General features: G+C 41.5%; 1 protein-coding gene across 3 annotated transcripts in view; it reads left to right on the forward strand.

Annotated features, from left to right (window-relative positions):
* Positions 1 to 286: 286 nt before the first annotated feature.
* The window catches only part of EPB41L4B (erythrocyte membrane protein band 4.1 like 4B), a 166,690-nt gene continuing 139,749 nt past the window's right edge, over positions 287 to 27,227 (forward strand). For all 3 annotated transcript variants that reach the window (XM_054284544.1, XM_054284545.1, XM_054284546.1), the window contains exon 1: positions 287 to 618. In XM_054284544.1, coding sequence (XP_054140519.1) covers positions 319 to 618 — 300 coding nt within the window. In that variant the 5' untranslated portion in view covers positions 287 to 318. The remainder of the gene's footprint in view (positions 619 to 27,227) is intronic.

The following is a 27,227-nucleotide window of genomic DNA, read 5'->3' on the forward strand; positions in this document are numbered from 1 at the left end:
GGCTCGGCTCGGCTCGGCTCTTGCCCATCCGGGCTGCGGGGCGCTCGCCCCGGCCTCCCCCGCAGGTGGCCGCCTCAGCAGCTCCCCCTGCCCGCCGCACGGCCCGGTGCGCGGCGGCGGGAGGGGCCGCGTCCCGCCCCGCCCCGCCGTGCCGCTGCCGGGCGGCGCTGCAGAGGGCGGAGCGGGCGGCGCGGCCGGCGCCCGGCGCGGGCTGGCTCCCGGCGGGCGGCGCTGCTGCGTTGCTCTGGGAGGCGCCGCGGGGCCGGGCGCGGAGCTGCGGGCTCGGGGGTGTGAGCGGCCGGGCAGGGCGCCCCCAGGATGCTGCGGTTCCTGCGCAGGACCTTTGGCCGGCGGTCGATGCAGCGCTACGGGCGCGGAGCCGGGCGCGGAGCCGGGCGAGGTGGGCTCGGCGGCGAGGGGGACGAGCGGGACGGGGGGCTGCGAGGAGCGGCCGCCGCCGCCGTCGGCTCGGGAGCCTTCCCCTCCTCGCCGCTCCCCGGAGGGGTCGTGCACGGCGCCGGAGCGCCCGTCCACATCCCGGCGGCCGGCGGCAGCAAGCCGGTGCTGCAGTGCCGCGTCCTTCTCCTGGACGGGACCGAAGTCAACGTGGAGCTGCCGGTGAGTAGTGCGCGCTTCCCTCCGCCGCCTGCAAAACGGCGCCTGCAGCTACCCTCTCCCCTCCTCCGCATCGTCCCCCCCTCCACGGCGACGGGCACCTGCGAGTGCCCCCCCCCGGCCGCACAACAGGCGCCGTTCTCCGGGAAAGCCTCGCTAGTTTCGCCCTTCCCTCCGTCTCCGCCTGCATGCACCTGCTGCCAGGTGCGCGGCGCGCCTCCCCGCCATAACCGCCGCCCGCCCCCGTCCTGCCGGCGGGAGCCGTCTGCGCCCTTCTCGCCTCTCCCCGGAGCCAGCGGGGCGGTGGGCAGCCGCTCTCCTCCTCCCCTGCGCAGCCCAAAGCAGCCCCTTGCAGCGCTGCCTCTCTCCCTCCCGCGGTGCGGGCGCTACCTGTGCCTTTCCCCGGCTGGGGCGGGGGGCTGCCCGCCGAGCCCGCCCGACGGCACCGCCGGCTAGGGGGGCATCCCGGTGCGCCGGCCGGGGGAGAGCGGAGCCTCTGCGGGGCAGCGGTGCCTTTGGCTGGGGCTCGCAGCACCTGTGGCGCCGCGGGGACAGCGAGGCGCGGCCGCAGGGGGGTCTCCGGGGGTCGCCGCCTCCTTCTTCTCCTTAGTTCTTGTTTCCCATCGTCCCCGCTGCCGGGGCCGGCGCAAGGGCCCTCCGGGATGCCCGAGGCGCTCTCCCCGTCCCGGGTGCGGGGCCGGGGTCAGGGCGAGTCCGAGCCGGGTGCGGGGCCGGGGCCGGCGCTGAACTTTCTCCCCTCCCGCCGCTGTGCCGGAGGAGTGAGGAATGAGGAAGGGACGGGGCTGGCCTGCGGGGCTGTGCGTGTGTTGTTTGTGCCTGCTCGCTGAGGTCGGACCGTGTTTGTTTGTAGGTGTTTCGGCATTCCCAAAGCCCGTTGTGTGTTCTTTTATCGCTCTTAAACGCAGCTGCACGGTGTGTATCCGTCATTTGCAGTTTTGGTGTTTTCATTCCTCACAGCTGCTAAGTACTCACCACACATCCTTTTTTCTGTTGACTTTTCCCTCCCTTTTGAAACCCAAGTTTCCCATGAAATAGTATAGAAGTTTACTATGTTTGAAAAGCATTTAATCTTCTTTCCATTTCAACCTAAATAGTCACCAGCCATTAAGCTTGGTCTCCAATAACAGGTGGAAGAACTTAGTAATAGTGAGTGTAACAGCTTGAGAAATTGTGCACTGCTTTAATCTCCAGCAATATAAAACCGAGGGTTTTTTTCAGAGTACCTTTAGACTCTTGTTAGGTGCCTTTCATATTAGCTGTCATCTGTATATATTGGCATAATTTCACTAAAACATGGAAATTGGCAACCCTATTGTTTCTGCTTGAAAGAAACAGAAGAGATTGAGTAAGACTCCTGTAAGTGAAGTATGTGAACGGAGCCACCTAGAGATACTTGCTGCAGCATTATCAGGCCTCCCTTGCCTACAGACTACATTGCACATTTCTAGATATTTGAAATGCTAATGTATTTCCTTTCCTCACAACTCCTTCTCAACTTGCTGCACTCCTCCTAGCAGCTCAGCACAAATCTTTTATAATATAGAGTTGATGATTGTTATCAGTGTGCTAAGCGTTTACTGATAGAGGTCTGTGTCAATAAGCTCAGTAAATATTTTGTTTAAGGTCATACTCTGATTGTCAAAGGTCAGATTTTGCTGTAGAGCCCATTTAAGAGGGTCTGAGGGTTTGCAGGATCAGAAAGTGAGGTAATGATGCTCATAGTCCTTGAGTGCTGAAAACATATGGACATATCTGCTTGGCCCAGTAAAGAAACTGTGAAGCATACTTGCTTGAATGGACCTCCAAATGAAGTTTAGACTTGCCATTGCTTGAATGTGAGCTGCACATGTGGTGGTTGTAGCTCAGCTGTCCAAAGAGAGAGTAAGAAGTTGTTTTTATTTTTTTTCACCCAAATCACTAGAGTGATGGAGGACTTTGGAGCATGTAAAAGCTGTCAGTGTTTTGAGGATAAAAACTGTTCTGTTGAGTTACGTATCTGTTCCTCATGTTTTTTTCCTTTCTTTAACAGAAAGTGACACCCACACTGAGAGTTAGAAAAACTGAAAGAGGCATTGCAGTGTTTATAGAAGTTGATCAGTAGAGTTTCTCTGAGCTTTGCAGGTTTACATTTCATGGGAATAGGGCGTGAAACAGAGTGTGCTTTAATACTCACAAGCGGAGGTATGGGATGGTGGAGCTGAATGAATTGAGTAACATCCCTTAAAAAAAGTGTATGGTGCTTTCTTTCATTTTAGCTCAAATTTTATCAAAACGAGGGAGTGTGGGCTTCATCACCAATGAGCAGCTTACTCATGGAGTCAAGTACAGAGATGATTGCAGAGGATTTCACTGTGCTGCTGATTGTGTTTGCAAGCACTTATTTCAGGAGATACTGGCATCTATAAAATGTGCTCCTCGTGCTGACACTGCTCCTCCCTTGCCTTTCTAGTTGAAAAAGGAACTTGTTGATATTAGAACACAATACTCTTGCAACCACAACTTTTTAGGCTATCTCAAAGACTTTGTTTAGAAGTAATTGAAAGGTTTATTGGATTTCAAAGACTATGGGGTTTATTTGCTTGTGTGGAGGAATGACAGAAACTATATGACTGGAGGAAAATTAGCTATATACACAGAAAAAAGGTTCTGAATTCTTTTCCTATTAGTTATTGTTTCATTTTTTAATATATTCCAATAAAACTGAAACCCTGAAACTTTTGTCCAAGTTAAATGTAACATATTCTGCTACAGTGTTTTCTTATAGGTGGGGGCTGTTGGAAGAATAAATCCTGCATCAGTAAATCAATAACTGTCTCTGTGGTTAATGTTATAATTTGTGTGATAGTGTCTGTATCAGAAAGTACATGTCTTGTAAGCTCTTGTTAGTTTATGGTGGCAACAGAAGCAGAGATCTATCCTGATCTCCAAGTTTCCCTTAGCTCGTTCTTCTCTAGGCTGTATGGCAGTAGTGAACTAGAGTCACCTTCCTTCTTTATTGGTGCTTCCACACCCTCTTTCTTCTGGAGCATTTGCACTTTATTCTTTTTACTGCATGTGCTCTGCCCTTGGACTACCCCATCTGCTAGCCTGCCCTTCTCTGTGCTGTGTACTCTCTCATTTGTAGGTGTTCTCTGGCTTTCACAAACTTGTTTCGTACCCAGCTGCCCCCACGCAAATGTCAACATAAGATTATTCTGAGCACTGCAGATACCCCTGGATAATGCTTTCTATACTCAGCTTCTTGCATGAAATTTCAAGGATTGCCTAATGATGCTGGCTTTTTTCTTCACTCTTAAGGCAAGAATCATGTGCTTTAAAAGTGTTCTTTCTGAACAGAATAATGCACTGGATGGCTTTTGAGACCCACGAGCCCCTCGGGGCCCTGTGTTGAATGTGAGATGCTATTAAGGTTGGTGCTGTTACACAGGAGTGAGTGGCAGTTGCCCAGTTCTGTTGCTGTGGGGTGATTTCCCATGGGAAGGGGAACATAAATGGTGTCATTACTTCTTCTTGACCTGACACCACGTGTCTGCACATCTGAAATCCAGTGATGAGAACTGATGCAAGGAGAAAAACTCTTCCATTAGAAATCATCCCTCCTCCCTCACACATAGCTGTCTGTGTATTTCTTTTTACTATTGGGAACCTGTTCAGTATCTTTTGTGTTCCACTCTCACTTACACTGGAGGCTAGTAGCTGGTCAGAGTTTGCAGCATGGTTGTAGGTAGATGGAAGGCCACTTGCTCACTGTTGCCAAAACAATCCTGCCTCTGTTTTTCTGAAGGACTTGTGACTTTAATGAGAGAAGAACTGGTTGTAGGTGATGCTGTGTTCTTACAGAAAGAATGCAAGGGGAGAGCATTGACATTTAGGCAGCAGTGATAGTGCCCTGCTAGTTAATACATAGATAGCTTTCAGATAAAGCCAAAAAGCCAAATTTTTCTTAACTCTAAAGCATGATGGCTGACATTTCTAAGAACTGAGCCTTTGATTTTTAATTAGGTGCATCTAATGAAAGCTTAAAGGGCAGATATGAAAGATGGCTATTCAGTGTGACTGTCAAGAGTAGCAGGAATTAATGTTGCTTAATGCCGTTGAAAACAGTATTTTCTGATAAATTGTGGGAGGGCGGGAGGAGAATGTGTAGAGTGTTCTTGGCTTTCTGTACTCTTAAGTGGGATAAAAGAAGAAGCAAATGGTAAGCTTCCTCCACTATGAAAATCCTCATCCTGCAAAGCGATCTGAGATACCTTACATTTTCTGTGATGTGAATCCACAGCAGTCAACATGTTGTCTGTTATAAATACTTCTTTCTAAAAATCTTCTTGCTCTGATAAATTCCTCTGCTGCTGTGAAGGCTGTTACAAAGACTTGTGTGATGTATTAGAAAGTATGTAATGTTTAAGGATTAAATTAATCAACAACTCAAATATAACTCTTCAGACCTGTGAATTATTTTCAGATGAATGGCTTTTCTATTATTTCATTGCCATCCTTTTGGTGTATCTGTTTTAATAATTGTTTTGGCTGCTATGGAAACACTTCAGGATAGGAATAGTAAATGTTCTTCAGTACTGTTTTCTAATCTCTGATCTGCTATGTGTCGTATTCTTTTCTTATTGGGGTAACACCAACATAGCAAAAATTGCTGTCTGGCCTCCATGCTTACATCAAATGTAAATGTTAAAGTAACTCTAGAGCAGTCATCTCAGTTTTATTGATTAGTGTATTTGACTTGATAAAGTTATAAATATCAGGAGAGAAGTGCAACTCATTTTTTCTTTCTTTCATATCTTATATGACTTCCAAGTAATGTTTCATGAATATTATCTCTAGAGACATGCTCTAATATGCATATAGATACTTGGATTAAGGTCCTGCTCTGGAGTTTCCTAACTAAGCAGTTACACTCACATACACCCCCCTCTGACAGATATATTACATCACATGGGTAATGGGATTTTTTAATAAATTCTTTAAAGCTTTTATCACTTACAAAATTGGTAATATGCCTTCTTTATGCAGAAGTTACCTTTCAACAACATAAAATTAGAATACCTGCTGGAAAATGTTAAAAGCATATTTGCAACACTGGAAAGGGAAAGGCCTCTCATTTTCATGAGTTCCTATATGAGCACCAGCACCAGTAATTTCCTTCATAAACTGATCAGGCTCTGTTGTAGAAGAGGTTGGATATTTTTGCTTCTTCAGTTCGTGTTGAAATGCCTTTTGAGTACCTTACAGCTCTGATTAAGCAGCTGTATCTGAAACTCAATGTGTTGTCTGCTGGTAATAACCTTTAATTATGTTATCCCTGTTCCATATGCCTTGATGCATTGCTGCAGTGGTTACTGGAGGTGTGTGAAAGGCATTCACAGTACAATCACATACAGAATCAGGAACATGCACAGCCCCAGAGAGAGAAAAATGAGATGGGGTGTGCAAACATGACTGCAGCCATGCTTCAGAAATGCATGAAATTGGGCTCTTGAGAGAGAAGAGGGAATTTTTGGCCCTTGATGTGCTTGCCAAACATCCCCAATAAATCTACAGCAGATAAAAGAAGCATAGTAGGAAAGGGAGTACATTGTAGAATAGGGAGACAAAAAGCAGCGTTTTGTTTTGGCATATGTAAGAGAGATTCTGCTTGTGAGTTCCATTAGTTATTAATGAGAACCAATACAATTTTTCAGTGTAATACAGATAGACAAGATGACAGGAGTGCTGCTGCAAAGAGTTGACAACCAGGGAGGGGGAGAAAGCCAGTGATGAGAGCAGTGTAATGCAAAAGCAAGAGCACCTGGTACTAATTTTCTGATGGAGAGCTTATGTGTTTGGGGAGAGGATAAGGTTGCTGTATGCATTTGTTCAGATGCCTTTTAGCAGTGGACTAGCAGACTAAGCTATGCTTAGGAGAGTAACCATGTGAAAAGTCATTGTGGCTCTCATTTATTAGCCCAAAAATGCATTTCCTAGCAGATGTTTGCCCTGGGCTTACCTGTCTGATAGCAAGGCTTGGAGAAACTTTGAGGACTACCAGGGGTTTGAAGGAAGAGGGTCTATAAGAAGGAAACTTACAGAACAGTTTGACAATACAGAAACTTTTTTGTCAAGTGTATGTCTAATATGTTTTGGGGCTTTGTTCTGATGGTTCTGTTCTAGCCTATAGTGCTGGGTGGGAAGCCTGTAGCTTTGGGCTCTTAGTCCTGAAGAGGAAAAAGAACATCTGGGCGTGTAAAAAGTTCCTATGAGGTAAGAAATAGAAGCAAAGAGACTTTGGAAGTGCAGTACATGCGTAAGAGCAAGCAGAGGATGAGTTTTGTTTGGATTGCAGAAGATGGTATAGGAAGAAGAAAGCTGAAGAGACTGTATGAATGACAGTATAACTATATATAAAGTATGAGATTTATTGTTCATCTCTTTCTTTTCTGAAACTGAAAGGGGACAGCTTCTCTGCTCCTGCTTCTCTGCATATGCTTTGTCTTCATGTACTTCCTTGTGCTCCTGTTTGCACTGCCTCTGTAAATACCTTTTTTATGTAACTTTCTCTGAGAGGCCTTGTTTAGTGTCTTGCCTTCTTCAAGACTAGGCCCATTTTGCAATTCAGGTCTTCTGTTGTTAAATTCCCAACCATTTCAACTCTCCCTTTTCATTTGCAATCTTCTCCTTCAGCAATTATCTATACTTTTTCTGTGTGGATATCATCTGTATTACCAGCATGATACCTAATGAATTTTCTTCTTGCAAGAGCAGATATATTTTAGTTTCATGGATCTTCCTTTACTTGACTCTGTTTTCCCAGTCTGTAAAAGTAGTTTTATTTTCCTCCCAGGAGCAGCTAGCTACACAAGCTGTGAGGGATCTCTTCTGGAAGGCATTCTTTGAAAGAGCATTAGAGGTCTGCTTCCTTCTGGTTTGGGGCTTGAGCACAGTTCTCTGTCCTATTCCCTCTTACTAGTTTAGAAAATTTCCATGTTTTCCTGCAGTTGTCAGGAATTTGAAAGGCTTCTCAGTCCTGTTCCTTCTCAGTCCTGTGGCTGGCTCTGCAGCTCATTCAGGCAGCTTGACTCAGCCCTCTGTGCCCCCTCTGCCAGGGCACAAAAGGTGCAGGTTGAGGGCAGCTTGTTGTGAACATCTGTACAGCTGACATTAGGGGAACACTGGTAGCTACTGGGGAAATTATTAATTCAAAGGTTAAACCTCCATACTTTAAAAATGTATGGTTTCACATGGGACGGCAAGAACGGACCTGAAAAGTCAAATGATGTGGACAGGAGGTGGAGAGAAGGAGGGAGAACATACACATCGTTGAGTTTTTAGGCTCTTTGCAAAGTAAATCGAAGGATAAGGATGAGTACAAATAGTTTCCTTTTTTGCTGGAAAGATGAACTCAGCTGCTAGCAGTATGTAGTGTTTCTGGGTTAGTATTTTAAATACTTGAGAAACAGGAGGCTTTTAGTACTTGTTTTCCAATGTAGACTATGGTAAATGTTCTTTTATTCTTTTGTTTTTTCTGCATTAGAAATAAAAGGGTTGGAGGGTAATGAAGTGTTTAGAGTGACCATCTGCTCTTCATTTGACTTACTATTTCCATTTATTTCTATGCATCAATTTAAATGTGTCCTGGACCATTAGCTATATTGTGATGAGATTATTTTGAAATATTTGTTGAAGTTACAGACTCAGACTCCTGCTATGAAGCATGAAAAATATTAAGAGTTAATTTATGTTGGCTGTTTGGTTTTGATCTGTACAGATTCAAATTGTTTCCCTTCCTTGTTGTTATGGAACCACAGATAGTTTATCCAAACAAATACCAAATGTTGTCTTTTTGTTTTCCCTTCCTTTTTTTTTCCTTTAAACACATTGAATTTATTCTGTATTTCATTATCTTAATATGTGTGGTACAGTTTGTATAAGAGACTGGAAATCCTAATAGAAGAGCCAGTTTCATGTTTGTGAAATATTACAAATAACTCTACGCAAATACATGGAGAATGTTGCTTTCTTTTGAAGAACTTCACTTTATATGAACATAGCAGTATCAAATATACAGCTAGAAAAGCAGTGTTACCATTTATGGATTGTGACCTGTAATTTAATTATTCTAGACTGTAACATTATTTTGAAGGATAACTTATTTGAGGATTAATTCTTTTGTAACTGTTTGAAAAGAATGCTTTCCTCAGTAGTTCTTTGTAGCACTAGTAATTGATTATATGTATTATTTTCATTTGTATGTTATGTATATATCTAAAATAAATGAAGAGGATTGAGAGGATTTTTGTAATTTAGCAGTCTTGACTGGGAAAACACCTGTTTGTTTTTTTGTTCTCAACTGACACTAAACAAGGATACTGTTTCCCATTTTTAAATTTAAAGTTTCCTATTGTGTGCTTTTCACTATGTGAGATCTTGTAGGTTATATATTGGATGATGAACAATTTTAGTTGCCTTTGTGAAGCTTTAAGATTATCCCATGTTCTGAACAAATTCTCACTTTGATTTTGATAAATAATATCAGCAGGCTAACTGCATGACATCTCTTTTGATGGTATGAGGTCCAAATATTACCTGCTTTAACTGTGCAAGTGAGTATTTTCCAAGTTTTCTGAGAAAATAAGCAGTCCTATGAAATTTTTTCCTTCTTCTCTCTTGTTTCCATCCAGAATTGATCAAGGCTGCTTTCTGTCATTTAAACAAATCTCTTTCATACCTTGTTAGTGGTTCCTGGATCTATGAAAATGATATGGTTTTAAATTAAGTGCTTACATTTGTGTAAAAAGACCAGACTCAAGAACTTCCATTCTCGTAAGCAGGTCTGAACGCACCAGTGTTCAGTGCAATCATTGTGTTGCAATAAAGATCACTATTCAGTAGAGATGCTGATCCTCAGTGTGGAGGTTTTATATTCAAGCTACTTACTGAGTAGAAATTCTTCCTGAATAATGAACCTTCCATGAGTGCTGTGCTTTGAGAGATGATGAATGATGAGTCTGTTATCTCTTTGAATTAAGCAAATAAGTGAAGAGTGGTGGTATTCTTCAAAGTAGGTCGTATTGCTAGGAAGGGCAGCACCCTGCAAGTGTAAAGTGCAGCCAGCAGTATCCACTTTTCTCTCATTTTTTGATGTCTATGGAAATTGCTGTGAATTCAGACATCCTGCTGTAGCTCTGGGGAGGGAGAACTGGTTTAATAGTGTAACAACATAACTTTGTTGTGCAAAAGACTTAATTCCTTTTCCTCCCTCTTCCTGCTGTTTCATGTTACTGGGTTTGATTTAGTTTCTTCCCCTGCTGTTCAGCAGCGAGGAGAGGGTGGCAGGAAATGTTCTGCTTTGTGCCTGGCATCCCCTTTCCCTGAGGAGGAGCATTTCCAGCCCTGCTCTCGCTGTCTGGACTCAGCCCAGGGGTCTCATCTGCCCAGGGCGTGCTGTGAGCGGGGCTGGGAGCACCCAGCTGCAGGGTGGGTGGCTCCGTGTGCCCAGCATCTCCCTGGCACTGCTCATTCTGCCTGCAGCTCTCAGCAGCACATTGGAGTTTTGTTCTTCCAGTTAATCAGATGTTCATTTTGATGGGTTTTCTTTTTAGTGGGGGAACTTGCTTACTAAAACAGTAGAGACCCCTGGTTCCTTTTACAGAGGCCAGTGAAGCCATTAAATGTTGACTGTAGCACTTTTCCCTTTCTCCTCCAAGCTGATTGCTTAAGCTGTTATCAGCCTGTGTGTGTGCTCTGTTGCCTTCATTCCCTTCTTCTCATACAATGATATGAGAAGATGATTGGATTTTCATTTCACATTTGGATTTTCTCTGATCAATGAACTATTTCAAAACTTATAAAATCAAACCCCCTGGTTTTAGGTGTGAAAATGGGTGAGCCTTTGGGGCACCAAAACTCAAACTGTTGCAAACAGCAGGCACTTGGAAAGGAATTTTTTTTTTAATTAGAGGGGTTTAGTTCATGAAGGGTGTATAATATATTTTGGGAGGTCAGTCTATGAAGAAATAATCTCAACAACAAATATTTTATACAGTATTCTTAAAGTTGTAATGGTAAACAAGATGAGGTTATTTCTTGGTTTTTGCCCTCAGTGCAATACAACAGTTATTTACCCACTGCCTTCATGTTTTCCCTTGAATTCCTTGAGCCATCCCCTCTTTTGTTGGTATTACTTATAATTGTGGGGTTTTTTCCCTGTGTAGCCTGTTGATGCATTATATGCATTAAAATTTATCCTACAGTAAAACTTTTCTGATGTGTCATTTCTGGCTTTAGAAAATAAAGGTGTTTACTTTAAAGATGGAAAAAATGAGGAAGGAGTTGGCACATTTGTCTGTATATTAGCAAAAAAATAGGCCTAAGTTGATGACTGCATTTCTCAGAAGGGAGTGGGAATAGAAAAATTCAGTGCTGTGAAACAAAAACAAGTGGGTTTTGTTTGCTGCTATTGAAATTTGCCAGCAGATATTCTCATTTTACAGTTCATGTGCTTGGATTTTGATGTATTTTCATATTTAACACCCAGCGTATTTTGATCTGTGATTTGATCATAAAGCATGTTTTGTAAAAAAAAAAGTTCATCTGTTTCGGCAAATCTTTTGCTTTAACAACATTGTTATGGTCAGAAAAATGGACCATATTTAATACATGTTATTGTATTAGCTACTGATAGAATGGTTTCTTATTGAAGAATTTCATCTCATTTAGAGATAGCAAAACAAATCATCTGACAGCATTTCCAGTATGATCAGAATCTTGAAAAATTGTCAAACAAAGCGGAAAGATATGTTCTTTCATAAACAGAAAATACTGTTCATCCAAATTCCATTTCAGAAAGCAGATTTTTCCCTGTATAAGCAGCCAGTTTCTCAGCATTTGTGTAATGCCAGGAGGGGAGAACTTTCCCAGCTGTTTCAGTAAGCTGCATGCTGGAAGCTTTCTAGGAAGAGAAAATAGTGAGAAGAACCTCTGTGTGACACCTTTGTGTGAGCTTGCTGTGACTTTCGGGAGATGCTGGGAGTGGGAAAGCTGCAGTGCAAGTGCTGGCTCGAAGGATAGCCCTCAAAATGAACCTTGTTTCTTTTGCTCTCTGTAAGGCCCCTTACTGCTTACTGAAATCAAAACTTAATTCTTAATTTAGGGCAGATAGAGCTTTTACATAATGCCAAAATCTTCAGTAAGGTGTTTGGAAAAGTTGTTTCTTGCAAGCTACAGGGCAAACAACTGGTTAGGTTGTGAGAGAGATAGGGAAACATCTAAAGAATATGAATTTCTGTTTAATGCATATGCACTAACCTCATTAACAAGATAAGGCTGTCAAGACTGGGGCAGCATTAAATGAGTTGTGGGAGCCAGCAAATACAGATCCCATGAAAAGCCTCAGGCCTGAGGAGCTCTCCCTACAGACAGCAGCTCTCTGAGCAGCACTGCCTGCATTCCTTGCACAAGTTTTGGATTAGACTCCGAAATCCTGTATATGGGAAGGAAGCTTTTCCCCCAGTTTTCCTTTTAAGTCTTAGAGAACTACATATATTTTCTGTACTGGTTTCTTAAATGGTGCAGTGCTCTGTCTGCCTTGCAGAGCTGATCCAGGTGAGGTGGAGGATGAAGTTCTTTTCTTTCTGTTGTCTTGTGCATGATGTGAAAGTGCCCACTGGAAACAGCAGATATTTGACTGACCCTGTGTGATCCGACTCCAGTTTGTGGTGCTGAAAAAGTGTCTCTGAAAGCAAAACATGAATTCAGTGCAGTTCTGGAGGGACAAAATGTGACCACTTTCTCTTCTTCTGAGACTGTTGTCTGCTTTGCTTGGGAAATATCTTCTGTGAAATGCCAAACTTGGGTAATCTCTGCCTCTGCACAGATGGTAGTGGAAGCTCCCTGAGAGGCAGACGAGGGCGTGGGAGGCTGAGTGTAGGGCTGATGTTGTAGGAGATTCAGGGGTGACCTTACTGCTCCACAGCTGCCTGAAAGGAGGGTGGGGACAGGTGGGGGTCAATCTCTTCTTCCAGGTAACAAGACACAGGACAAGAGGAAATGGCCCCAAGTTGTGCCAGGAGATGTTTAGGTTTGATGTTACGGAAAATTTCTTCACTGAAAGGGTTGTCAAGCATTGTAATGGGCTGCCTGGGGAAGTGGTGGAATCACCACCCAGGAAATGTTCAAAAATGTGTAGATGTGATGCTTAGATATGTGATTTAGTGGTGGACCTGGCAGTGTTAGGTTAGTGCTTGGACTTGATCTCAGAGGTCTTTTCCAACCTTCCAACCTTTCTGTAGTTCTGCAATGAAAATCTGTGCTTTGGAGTATACTTCTCTTTCTGTCCTGCACATGGACATAACCCACAGTACTGATAAACTTGGGGTGGTTTTACTGCTAAAGGTGGGTTATAAATGGAGAAATGGCACTGCAGACAAGCCTGCAGCTTTGGTTTCAGATCTAAATGAATTTATGGTGTTCCTTAAAGTGCCTTTGGTGTCTCTAAAGCCTTTGTGAGGCTGCTGGTTCCTGGTGGCAGTAAGAAATGGGATTTATGTTTGAGGTAGCTAGGATTTATGATGCACGTTTTCCTTTTGTGCTGGAATAGGGAGGGAGACAGTGTTTTCAAGTCTTGACTAAATGAGTACAAACTTACACATACTAACAGAACTTCTTGTTTTTACAAGTAATCATTTTTAAAAGAGAGTTATTAGAATGAAATATATGCAGAAAGTCTCTGATTACTTTTACCTGCTTTTATTTCCACCCTACTCACCCCAAAAAAACCTGTCTACTTCACCACCACTTCTGACCAAGCTGCTGCATTTGCTAAGAAAATTTACTTTGCATTAGTGGTTAGCAGGTGTTCCAGTTATCTTGGTTCCCATTTTTTCCTCCTTTTAACATCTTTTGTTGAGGCTGTTAGGATGATGTTAAATTGAAGTCAACTGACTATTTTCCTAGACTACATAATTTCTTCTATCACTTCTTGTATTGGAAGGAGTAATATGGATGGCTTGTAAATAAATAGGATCTGAACTGTAGGTTTGTTTCAGGTCAGAAAAGGTCGTTGTGAACCCTTAATCTTTTCCCCTTCCCTAATCAGTCTCTAGAATGTCCTCCAAGACTATCTTTTAAGGCTGCCAGTTTTTTACTATTGGTGCTCTCCTTGGATCTCATTATTTTATCTGTCTTCAAGAATCTTTAATGAGAAGCAGTTACTGATTCATGTTGCATTTGGACTTATCAGTATAATAATTGGTCTTTTATTGTATCTGATATTTTTATGGTCCCTGTTATCCCCTGTCTTGGTACTTGAGCAGGCAGGCAACAAAAAATCATGGAACTATGGGGAAAAAATATTCTCCACATGCAGGTATCTGAAATTCATGCACATGCTGCCTCTCAGTCTTGTCTATGTATAAGTAGATAAAAACAAAATTTATTTACAGATGCTTTTCAGGCTTTTCAGAAATATTGTTTATAGCTTTTTTCTGACTCTGTGACTATTGTGCAGACATTTGAGCTGAGCACAGCAATGTTGTGTTATAATGGTTTGCTGAATGTTATATGAAATGGCATTGCTTCTTAGCTAATGTTCTCTTGTTTGTTTTCTTGGCTGTAAGGTTGCACTGAGAGGTCACAGTCCATTGTTTTTCTGTTGTTATACCAGGCTTCTTGCAGTGCCGCTGAAAGTCAGGGCACTGTCTTTGACCTGGTGAGTGTGAGTGAAACTCACGTTCCTCTCTGTGTGACTTGTGCTTTCACTGAACTCAGCTACAGAGTGTTGATGCAGTTCTGCATCCCCAGGATTTGCAAATCAGTATGTACAACCAAAAAGACCCATCATCTCCTGCTACTGTGCCAGTTTTGTTCAGCAGGAGTAATTTTATTAGTTTCCTCCCAGGGAAAACTGATGACTGTGAGCAGAACACTTTGGGGTTGCAGTGACAGTGCTTCTTGCTGGCTGCTTTCCTCCTTTCCCTTCGTGATTAATTTTTTTAAAAAATCTGCCTCTTGTGAACTACACACATCTATTTTAGGAATGCTTCTGCTTGCTTCTGTCAGACTCATCAGCTGTGTTTTGAGAGTATGGGTGTTTTGTGGTCAGTTTAATTTGAAACAGTTCTTGGCTTGTCATCCCATCATGGTGCTGCAGACAGACACAAACACCTGCCCTTTCCAGCTGTTTGTGGGGCTGTGCTGGAAGCCAGGTCAGGGATCAGACCCAGGGATGTTTCATTGTGGAGGAAAAAAAAGACACATTTGCAGCATTGAATGCCAGAAATTTGTTAAAAGTATGGCATAAGTGAAAGTCCAAGCAGTAGCCAGAGGGCACAGAAGCTCTTTAAAGTGAAAGTTCTGCAACAGCCTGTGTTGTTGAGTTGGGCTGTGAGGCTCTAAGTAATCACTTTCAGAATGGATTGGTTCACGTGCTTGGTGCTCTCATAGCTTGGTCATGTGGGTGCTTCTGGTCTGTCCCACCAAAGTACGACAGGTTAGTGTGAAGTGGAGAAGAAATAAGTGCTTGGTTGCTGCACTCATGTTGTTCAGTGACAGAAATTGTGGCAAATAGCTTGAGCTAGTTCTGCAAGAACTCCTCTGATCTGAAGTCAGAGATCTCGCAGAAATTCATCTAAAGTTTATTATTGCTGTAGTCAAATAACAGTGTAGTTTTATGGGGAAGAAGTTAGACTTGTTTTATGAGACAATTTGCTTGAGATCATGATGAATGGTGTAATTTATGCTGCTGTTATCTAATCGATTGCTGACTGGACCCAGCTGTCTCTAGTTTTTATTTTCAGAATCTAGAATTAACTCTCAGCTAGAGCTGATAAGAATAACAAAGCTGATACTGAATTTAGAAAGATATTAGGATTTTTAGAGAAAGTCACCTTTTGTCTAGGCTTCAGCAGTGGAGTTTCAAATGGAAGCAGGACTGAAAAGGTGATCTTAGGGTCATTACCTGATCTGGATATCCTGTGATGGAGTGCATCCCTTATCCCTTTAAGGCTGGCTGCAGGTGAGGCAGAAGGAAGCTATGTTCAGAAAAAATGACTGCTGCATTGAGCAGGGCCTGGATTCCTAATCTATTAAGGATCCATAAAATTAAAGTGGTCTGAGTTTAATTGTAGATCTCTATTTGTAGATATTCCAGAAATGGGTCTTGCTACCACAAATTCAGTAATTCTTGATTGTGAATAAATGTCAATTAAATTTTATCTTTCCATTTCTAATACCTCAATTATTTTTAATTTAGTTTCTATGAAAGTAGAAATAGACTGAGGATGAATTTGACTTCATGTTACATTTTCCAAATTAACCTTTTAAGGTTTACTGTTAAATTACTGCATTTATGGAAGGAAGTGTTGTTTAAGAGAATTATCTAAATCAATGCTTTTTAAGAAGCAGGTGGAAGATTATTTGTCTTGAAAGAACAAATGGGTAGCTCTGAATCATGCTGAAAGTGTTCCAGTGGAAAATATGCTTCTACTTCCAAGTACACAAGTTACATTAGAACGACAGGTTTCTACTAGAATGACAACTATTTTAAGCATTTGAATAAAGATACTTTTTTTTTTTTTTTTTTTAGGGGGAAAACCACAAAAAAAAAGTTTTGCTTCAGGATTTTCTTTCTTATGACTAAGTAGTTGTGTTCTTTTGATGGCTTGTGGCATAAATCCTGTTCTCAAAATGCTAAAGAAAACAGAGTTCCCAGGCCATCTGGTGCTTCTTTGTGTACATGCATGCCTGCATCCATTTACAGTCAGGGCTGTTGTGCTGCAGCTTCAGGGTGAGGGAGATCAACTTAGATCTGGGAAACTTAAAGGTTGCTCTGGTTGATGCCAACCAGAGCTGGGAAGTGTTGGTTTTAGTGTTCATGGGTGAAGGTTTCCAATTTAATATCCGATTTTTAAAAATTATTAGGCATTTGCTGCTCCTCTTGTGATACTCCCAAAGCATCTTTGGAGGTGTTATACTGTCTGGGTGGTGAGGTGACGATGTGTGTTATCCCCATCTGGACAGGAGACTCGAGGCTCTGATGAACTGAGCAGAACAGATTACGGGAGGCTGCCTAAGACGCTGCTGCCTTCAGCTGTCTCGCTCTGTGCCTGAACTGACAGAAGGGTCTGCTGCATAAGCAGCTGTGACTTTAAACCATGGGAGACACTGAGATAAAGGTGTGTGTGTGGTGGTGTGCAGGGAATGGTGATCTCTAGCAGAGTCATGGGCATATGTGGGTTTGGTAGAGTACCAGTGAATTCTACACCTTCGGCAAGGTTGCCCTGTCAGGCTTCTTGGTATGGCTCTGCATTGCTCTTTCTGCACCCACAGTATTCCTCTGTACAGGGTTGTGGCTGGAAAGCCCCTGCACACTATTGCCATTGTATTTTGGGAGTAAATGCTTGAGTTCTGTACTGGCCAAAAGAGGATCTGAAACTCTGCTGGAGGGAAAAATTAGATTGTTAAAGTGTGGATACTTAGGACATATTCTGTAGATGAAAAGCCCCTTGACTATGTGAGAGTAAGGAAACAAGTTCAGCTGTGGTGCCTCTTTATCTGGACTTTGTTCTAGAAGCAGAATTTCACCTTACACAAATACTGGGGGCTGACTAAAGGTATTGCAGTGTTACAGTACAAAGTTCTTTTTGCTCTGACATTTTTTATTGAATTGTGGTGACTGTCTTGTGATAACCTTGTAGGGTAGAAGATATGAGCTTTACTTGTGGAACACCCAATAAGCCTAAATTAAAAACACCTCTTTTGCATGAAACTGGCATGTAGAATTTGGTTAAGAACAGTGATAAAGCATAGACAAAGCTGATAATTTGCTGAAATACAAATCTGTCTGTGCTGCAGCTAATCTAGACAGATTACAGGTATTATTATTTGTTAGTGACTTGTTACACACTTAAAATCACAGAAAAACAGATATTTGTCATTAACTTTTCAAATTACTGGATAAAATTTGTTTTGAAGTTCCCCCGGCCCAAGTACTTTGGATTAACATGGAGGAAGAGGGAGGCTGGGGAGGCAGTTTCAAATATTATTAAGTTTGGACCTCTGATTTCTTTGAGACTTTTGTTAAACATGTCTGAGAGGGAGGGAGAACCAATTTGCCTGTTAAAAATGTATCAGAATAGAACTTGAGACTTTGAACATGTTGCCTGTTAGACTTTTTTCTTTTCTGATATGAATTTATGACTCGTCTAAACACACAAATTACTAGTTCACTGTCAGTGTAAAACAAATCAAAACTAGCTAAGTTTAAATATGATACTCTTATGTTGTGCATCATCTAAAATGTTCTAATACATTTTCTTTACAATTTTGCCAGTCACAATGACATGTGAGTGCTTGTAAATTGGCAGACTTATGTTAAATTGTTTTCACTCTTAAGTGCTAGATTCATGGTTTTCTTAGTGAAGTCTCTAGTTTGTTTTTTTCCCCACATATTCCTGATCAGTACTTAAAAGATGTGGATGTTCTACTCTTTTGATATGTCATATATCTAAGAATCTGCCAGGTGATGATTGCAGCTTTCTCCAAACTTCATGCTGCTGATACCAAGGGCATCTATTTTACCACAATAATCCTTTCCCATCTGATTCAACTGCCTTGGCCAATGTATCAAAAATTATACCTGAATGTGGCTGGTGCTTCAGCTGAACTTTTGTGTTACTATTCTTTGAATGGGAACAACCTGTCTGTCCCAATGATTGTCCTTTTTAGGCTGTTTCTGTGCACTTGATTTCATTCTCTGAATCTGAAATACTCTGTTCTGGTGTGCCAGGCTCATAGCATATTGTTCTCCAGCCTGGTGGCCAGCATGTGCACTTGCATAAGTGCTGTGGGTCCTGAGTTAGTCAATAGGTAATTATCTTCTCCCATCTGCAGGAGCCTACTCTTTTCTATTGATGTTTTGTCTTGAACTTCATCTTTTGTTAGAAATGTTTCAAGGCTAGAACTTGTTTATTATGACATGAGGTGTGGTTTTGGTACTTGATGAGAATGTGTTGAGGTCTTTAGTGTGTGTGTCTTAACTTTATCTAGGTTTTGAGGAATCTGTCTCCTTCAAAAAGTAAACCAGTGGTAGGAATCTCATTTCTTAGGATGAGCTGGTGGCTATCATCTGGAAAACGTCTCATAAAATAAGGCAGGAGAGTGATGCTCCCAACCTCAGACTGCTAATGTAATTTTGGACAATAAGCAAAGTAAGACTACTGTATTTGTTTTGATTATGTGAGGAGTAATGTTGTAAACTGGCTTTTATGGAGGCTTTGCAAAGGAAGTATTCCTCAGACAGTCAAGTAATAGAGACCTTTATGGTGCTCTGGAGTTTGGTGCTTCAGTGGACAGAATTTCTTTAACTTGTGGGAGAAGATTTGACAAGTTGTTCTGCTTAGACCTTGTAGTGAATAAGACCATGTCTTGTAGCTCAATAAAAATAACAGTCAAAAATGGGTTAAACTGGTTTTTATAAACTTAGTGATATTTGGGTTTAGTTAAATGGAATGTTAAGCATTAACACATGAAGAGATTATTGGCAAAATACTGAAGTTAGAAACCGAAGAGCTTATAGCAATCCATTCAAAGTGCATTTTTCTAAACAATGATGAACTCTTATATTTTTGTGTTAAAGGAGAAATTGCATTAACTATTGCAAGCCTATGTAATTTATCATAATTTGTTCATGACAGGAAGAAAGAATGTAACAAACCGTGCAACTCAGCATAATCATTCTTCTTTTTGACATGCTGAATTTGCATGCTAGCATAACAGTTTTGACAAAAATAACATGTCTTCAGTTGGCTGCACATTTTTAAGGAAAAAAAATCAACCTGAGATCGTCAAGTATGAGGTTTTCCCCACATTTAATAAATTGAAAGTGTTTGCTAACTTGCACAGACATGGGGCAAATATGAGATGAGTTGAGAAAGGGCTGGGTTTTTTAAATGCATGAACACTTGGCATATTTGAATAAAATCTGTTGCATTCCTCAGTGATCTTGTGCACACAGAATGCAGTAACTTTGTGGTTTTGCTGTAATAATGCTAAATTGCACCTGGTTGTTGAGGAAAACTTCATTATGTATGCTTTGTGACTCTAACGATCTTTGTTTTGAGTAACTGTGACTCATCTGGGGATGGGCTGTGGTGACAAACCAAACTCATGACACTTAACAATTTTTGGGTTTTGCTTCCTGAATCTGTTGTGCTCTTCACATTAATTTTTGATGATTGTTGCCTGACTTCCCATCTTAATTGTATGTTGGTTCATTCTGCACTTGCTTTGGGCAAAGGAAACTCAAAGTACAGCTCTGGGACCCAAAGATCTAGCGAGTGATAAAAACTTATAAATCAGTAGATAAATTTAACTAGCAACAGTACTTGGCATGGTGTAAAAGCAAACCTGAACCTGGGAAGGTAAATAATAAGTTTATCAAGAAAATAAAAAAAAATGCCTGTTGTCTTTGTTCTTCCAGCATTGAGGATATACTTATTTCGTTTGAAAAGTGGGGGAATAGAGAAAAGGTTTGTGGATAAAGTCAGACTTGCATTCCTGAAGAAAGTGAATCTTTGACAGAATAGGGGAAAATTTGTCTGTTGTCATTAGGATAATCATCTTCTATGTTTTAGTAGTAGTCAAATGATTTCTGGTTATTACAGAGTTTCTGTTGTAGAGAGCCAAAGCACCTTTTCTTTGTATAAATTAGGTTGAACTAGGTCAGGCCTGCATTTTCCAGTGTTGCATTTTTTTTCCTCAACATTTTTATGCTGACATAGTTTTTCAAATCAGGGTTACCATAAGGTTTCTGGAAATTAATGAGACTAAAGCCTCTGCTGTGGAAGGTGTGGTGTGAAGGGTGAGAACCTTGTGTTAATGTGAAAGGTCACGTGAATGAAAGAGCAGCAGAACTGAGAGGAAGGGCAAAGGCAGTGAGAATGTGACTTTGTTGCTGGCTGCATCATGTGCACACCTTGAGCTGCTGCAGATCACAAGCTCTCTTTGTTGATAGTCATCACCTCCACATGTCTGCCAGTGTCACAGAATGGAGAAGGACTCTTGCTTCCTGACTAAACACACAATGTGCATGCACTTTGCTAATAAAAAATGTAGGCGCATCTGTAACATACTCCAAATCTAATTCTTCTTGCATCCTCCCTCCTGCACTCAATGTTATTTATGGTAATAAATGCTTTACGAGCCCTTCGTGCAATTTTAAGGTCTAGCAAAGATAAAATACAGATTATGATGTTATTTTGTTGAGAAACTGAGATGACTGTGCCATCTTTCTTCTGAAATTAAGAAATCTGGCAGCCCGAAATGAGCAAGAAGTATTCAGTAGGGTGCAATATCTGAAAAAGATCATTACTTTAAAAATACGGTTCTCCTAGAGTAATATGGAAAAGTAGAGGAGCTTATCCAGCAAACACCAATCACTAAATGCTGTTATTTATGTTGTCCATTTAGCATGAGTGCCAATTTTCAGATAAAGGAAGTTGAAGGGAACAGATTCAGGTCAACAGAGTTGCTATTATTCCTGATGTTTAAGGGATTATGTTCTTTAGTTCATGTTATTAGAAGCTTTTTGCCAGAAAAATGCATGAAAGATGAAATGAATCAACAGTATGAACTCTATTCAGTAGCTAAAACATCCTCGGCCACAATATTTATGTATTAAAGTTGAATACTTGTCTACTTTGCACAGGTCTTCCAAAATAATTACCATGTATATATTGCTACACAGTAATTTAAACAACAGTAATTTAAAAGACTTCATTAAACCTAAAAAATGCCAGGCTTGAGGAAGCCATGTGTATATGTGGTTGCTGGAGCGATTTGTCATTTGAATTGAGAATGAAGCCCCTATTGAAAGCAAATGAACTAGGAAAGAACTGATCCAGCTGTATTGTAAATGAGCCTTAGAAATGAGTATAAGGCCAGTGTTCATTCATACTGAGAAATGTAAGGCTGAGACACTGGAAGGATGCTTAACTGTTGCAGGATGATTTTATTTTCCCTATGGGTGTGATGGAAGGGGATGGGAGGCAGGGGTGTGGGGGAGAAAAACACTGAAGGAAAAGTTGTAGTGTGTCCCCTTAATTAAGGGCTCTAAGCAAGCTGATATGGTGACATACTATCAGTCTTGGTACTAAATGCCAACTTAGTACTTATTTAAATAGGGGCTTGTGCTGAAAGTATGCCACTGCTCATGTCAGTGAATTGTCGTAATTTGCTACTGGGTGTTTTTACCTGCATGGATCCATTTTTTTGTGATGTACACTTCAGGCATACTGAGATTGTATTCGTTTTGTCAGTAGCATCACAGATATAGCCATATATCCTTGAATTTCCCTCCTTGAAGCTGTGTTTCAGGTCCTGTTTCATTCCACATCTTTGTCCCAAAGAGCCATTTGATGCCACAACACTGTATCAAAACTCAGGAAGGCACAGCTGCAGGTTTTTGGAAAAAAACAGAGTAAGATGAGCATTTCTCAGTTCATTGTAGTGCCAACAAGCTGGGACCTGCTTATTCCAGTGCTCCACCCTTGTCAGGAGACAAGTAGGCAGTGCAAACAGGGATATCTGAATAGGCCTTTCACCTGCCCAGAACAAACACTGATCTGGTAGACACTCTGGGCAGATGATATGTAGCCAGCTATTATGAATTCATCTTTCACAGTTCAGATTTGGTTTAGATCTGTTTTTCTGAATGGAAAATACCATGCTTTGAAGCTTCAGACTGCCTTTTTTTTCCTCTGTATTCTCTATGTTTGCTTCTTTCTAAATATGCTTTTCAGGGTAGGGATTTGAGAAAGGAGAGGGTCAGTGCAAATCTAGCAGTTAACATCATTTAGATACCCCTCAGATTCGCTGTCTTCCATTTAAGAAAATGGTTTTTTTTTTAAGAAAATAGGACTGGTCCATCATGAACCAGAAACCTTTTGCAAGACTTCATTATTGATAAAAGTAGGTGGTTTTCACCTGAGCTCATCTCTTACATTTCATTATTTAAAAAATTCTAGTGGTGTGTTTTATGTTAGCCCTAGTTCCTGTGTCTTCAGCACTTTTGCCTTTCAGTGTTACAGCCTGTATCATAAGCCCTTTTTGAGCTCTGCTAATGTACTGTCCTCAGATGCTGATTCTTGAAGCTTACCCATGGGAACAATTCAGTCTCAATACCTAGGTCAGCCCAGCTCTGTCTGTTTTAGTTGACTTGAGCTAAGGTGCTGCTGTGGTCCTCCTACCTCCTTTTCCTACTCCAGTTGCTTAGCATGTTGTGTTTTTTCAGTTAAACCGGAATATTAGTTCTGCTCACTTTCCCAAAGTCACTTTTACACGTGGAAGATATTTAGGTCCATTAGTTTTGCTGGTGGGGAAAAAGCGAGGACTTTGTTTGCCCAGGGAGACTTCTACCTAACAGAGATGCTCTTTTCCACTTCAAAAAGAAGTCCTGGCAGCTTCTGTCTGTGTGAAAAAGTGTATGTGTATTGGATGTCTGTAGGGCTGCTGCTTCATCCTGGGTGTTCCTTTCCCAGAAATAGTTCAGCAGGAGCCCAGGTCTTTTGTTCTTATTTAGGTGGCTAAAGCTAAGACTCGGATTCTTATCTTGCAGACTTTGAAGGATTTAGTATTTGGTTGCCACAAGTGGGATGAGAGCCAGCAGAATGTGAGGGAATGAGGGAGCAGATCTTACACAACCTGTGGTTGTTTGGACTGCCTGCCAGTCTTACTTGACTTGCATTCCTCCTCAGCCCCCATCCTTGATGGTGAGATGAGACTTTAGCCAGGAAAGTGGGACAGCAGAGCCTCAGCTGGCTTTCTATAGAAACTGCTCACCTCTGGGGTTATTGGGAAGTTCCGGGCTCTGTGCTCTGCACAGGTTAGCAGTCTCCCTGCACTGTGCTAGCTGGATACACTCTGAAAAGTGAGATGCTTGTCTGGGAGTTCTGGAATCCACAGGGATATGTTTTCTTTATAGAGACCCAGTTACTGAATCACAGAACCATTTAGGTTTGAAAAGAGCTTTAAAGAGAAGTAATGCTGGAGAGCTTTTACCTTTGTGCAAACTGGGACTATATTCTGGCCTTCCCAAGAGCAAGAGAAGGCAGAGCAGGAGCTCAGAACAGAGGAATATTTCTGGGCAGTAAAATAAAAATGAGGGTTTCATTCCCTCGTCTCCTGCCTGCCTTCTGATAAACATAGAAATTGCAGCTAAATTTCACAATTCTAACCTCTGGTATATGCCTTTTCTTGTTGTATTGTAATCTACTATTGTATGATAATTAGCCATCCAAAGATAACAGAAGCACATAATGATGTTTATGCTAATTCTCCTGTAGACTTTATTTTCTGGGTAATTTTATAGTTACAGTACCTGTATAACACGCCATGAATACTATCTCCTAGGAAGAGAAGAAAATCAGCAGCACAGTCCACGCAAGTTGATATGTGGATTGCAGATGTCTTTACAACCCTGCCTGGTCATCACAAATGACCTTTGGCAAGAAGTTCTATAATTTGCCCAGTTACGATGCTTGCCTGTGATAGTGAGATAGGGTTTCAGAGCCTGCATGTGCACTTCAGGGAAGATTTTGCTGTTTTTCAAGCTTAGGCACAGATTTCTAGTGGTGTTCTACTTCTGTTGTACTCTGACAAAGCTCCTGTATGTTTGCTGTATGCTTGTAGTGTGATCTTCTTAAAGGAGCTGATAGTACAAACACTTCTGTGCCTTTTTAATCTCTTGCCATATAAAGAAAATTTTGCTGAAAGCGTCCAAAAATGTTTTTTTGTTTCCTTTTGTGAGTGCATGCCTCAATCTTGTTGTGTATTACAGATACGTATGTCTTGTTGTTCAGTTGCTGAATGAAAAGGTTGAAGAATTAATATTCCCTTGGAGAGATAATCAGTTTTCTTGGAATAGCTGCTTAAATAAATGAGAGATTGTGCCTTACTCCTTCTTCCCCTCAAAAAAAGGCTGAATTAACAGATGTTTTCAAAGCAGCCTTTAGGTATTCTGAATCTTAATTTAAACATGAATGAGACTGGAATGTTGTTTGTTCTTGTGTATGCGTGTGCAATTTGAAAAAGACATGTATGCTACAGCTTTTACTAGTGACATCTATTTTGATTGTTCTCTTTTTCTAGTATTAAATGACATACATGCCAAGAGGGATTGCTTATTGTTTTTACATAACTTCGAAGAAAACTCAAATTTTATTAATTTCTTCTTGTACTTCTCCTCCAAGATGTTAAGGAGTTACACCCTTAGAATAAAGGACCCTTAATCCTATTCCACATAAACCTTTACATGTCAGTTGATTTTCTGAATATAGTAAATATTTTCCTGAAAGCTGATAACATTTAAAAAAATAAAACAAAACCCAGGTTCTTTTGGTTGTTTTTATTTTTTGTTTTCTTTTCTTTGTTTGTTTTTTTTTTGCTTTCATATTTGGCAAAGGATTAATGAGACAATTAGAGCTGTAGGAACAATGACATTAAATATGTTTTCCCCAAAAACAACCTGTGAAGGCATGGAACGCTTTTCTGCCAGTAAAGATGTGAAAGTCTCAGATAGCAGAGAATTTTGTAGTTTCAGTAGAAGCATTTTGAGTATGTAGAAACCAGCCTAATTGCTTGCAATAAAGCAGCAGTGCTTCAGGTGAAAGCTGAACCTGCGTTCCTGGATTATCTGATGTGTATTATCAACAAGTGTTCCTCGTATGTTGGAGGAAATATGAACTCAGTGCTATTAAATAGCCTGGAATAAAGCAAGCTTCTGCCAGTCATAGCTTGCTTGTTGCAAAGTGGAATACAGAGGAGAAACTTATGCAGAAAGAATCATTACAAACCATCTCTCCATCTGAGTTTTGGGTGTTGAAACAGCTGACTGGTAACAGAGTTTGCTTTTGTGCTTGGAAGCAGACAGAAATGCACAATGACCCCAAGTAAAGAACACTCTTATTAACAATATTATTTGGAAAAAATTCAGTTTTTTATAAACTGTGTTTGCAATGAAATTACTTGGACTTTGTGCAGGCTTAATTTAAAGCAATATCATCCTCTGTGCATTGTTTACATATTAAACTTCACAGACAGCTGTTTAATAAATGGAAAAAACAAGGGACTGAAGCAATAACAAAATCTAAGGAAGTCTGCCTCCCAGCACTGAGTTATTTCTGTCGGTTACTGCCTTGATTGTTGTTGTCTTATTTTTTAATTTATTTGTTCTTTATTTGAACCTGAAGTATAGCTGAGGGTTATGTGCCTTGGAGGGCGGTGCTGTGTGCCTGAATTTCACTTCATTTTAGTTGGGTGCACACTCCTTTGGGCTGCTTTGTAAATACAAACCTCTGTGTATGTGTGTTTCTTTCCTAATCTTGATGGCATTTGTTTTGTTCCGTTTGATCCTGGCATGCATATATATTAGCCCCTGGTAGAGATGAGTCACATCTGAGACATGGTACATGTGCAGTGCTGTTTATCAAGCAGTAATTTCAGACTTGATTTAAATATATTTCGTTTAGCTGGAAGGTGTGTGCGCCTTGAAGAACAGGCTTGACAAGATCTTGAGGTGTAAGTGGTAGCAAGGCAAATGTGATCTGTAAGGAGTTTATAGCTCTGAATAGTTGTCCAAGTGTTGCAGGGAACAGAAGAAAGGTTTGGTAGAAGATGGAAAAATATGGAAGAATATAGGGAAGAGAGAGAGTATAAAATAAGACAGTTGGGAAACAGGTTGCTTGAAAGGAAGGATATAAAGTCTTACTTTTCCTGTCCCTTAGCTAAGGCAAGTACCAAGTGCTGCACCAAGGGAGGAGCAAACCCAGGCATCAGCAGATGCTGGGTTGGAGGAAAGCTGCTGGAAAGCAGCTGTGCACAAAAAGGCCCAGGGGGTCCTCGTGGACGGCAAATGGAGCCAGCCAGCAGCGTGCCCTTGGCACAAAGGAGACAAGTGGCATCCTGGACTGAGTTAGATGGAGTGTCAGCAGCAGGCCGAGGGTGCTGATCCTCCCCTGCTGCTCTGCCCTGGGGATGCCACACCTGGAATGCTGGGCCTCTGAGCTCCCCGGTACGAGAGAGACACAGAGATAACAGAGAGAGCTGAATGAAGGGCTGCTGAAGTGATCAAGTGGCTGGAGTATTTCATAGGAGGAAAGGCTGAGAGAGCTGGGACTGTTCAGCCTGTACAAGAGAAGTCTCGTGGGCTAGGCAGGGACACACGGATGGCACACGCAACTTGTGTTTAAATACCTGGAAGTGGGTGCAGAGATGGAGACAGGCTCTCTTCAGTGGCACCCAGTGGCAGGACCAGATGTAATGGGTGCAAACTGAAACACAGGAGGCTCAATCTGAACATCAGGAAACAGTTTTTACATATTTTACAGTCTTTAGATAAGAATGACCCAGCAGTGGAATAGGTTGTTCAGAAAGGTCATAGAGTCTCCATCCATGTACAGAGAAGCAGTTTGGACACAGTCCAGGACAGTGTTCTATAGTTGGCCCTGTTTGAGCAGGATAGCTGGACTAGACCTTCAGAGGTAAATTCCAACCTCAACCATGCTGATTTCCATTTCTAACATAGGCAGTTGTTAAATTAAAGAACAGAT

Source organism: Melozone crissalis, unplaced genomic scaffold, assembly GCF_028551555.1.
Source record: "Melozone crissalis strain CALT ecotype California unplaced genomic scaffold, PUWL_Pcris_2 ptg000042l_1, whole genome shotgun sequence".
Classification (NCBI taxonomy): domain Eukaryota; kingdom Metazoa; phylum Chordata; class Aves; order Passeriformes; family Passerellidae; genus Melozone; species Melozone crissalis.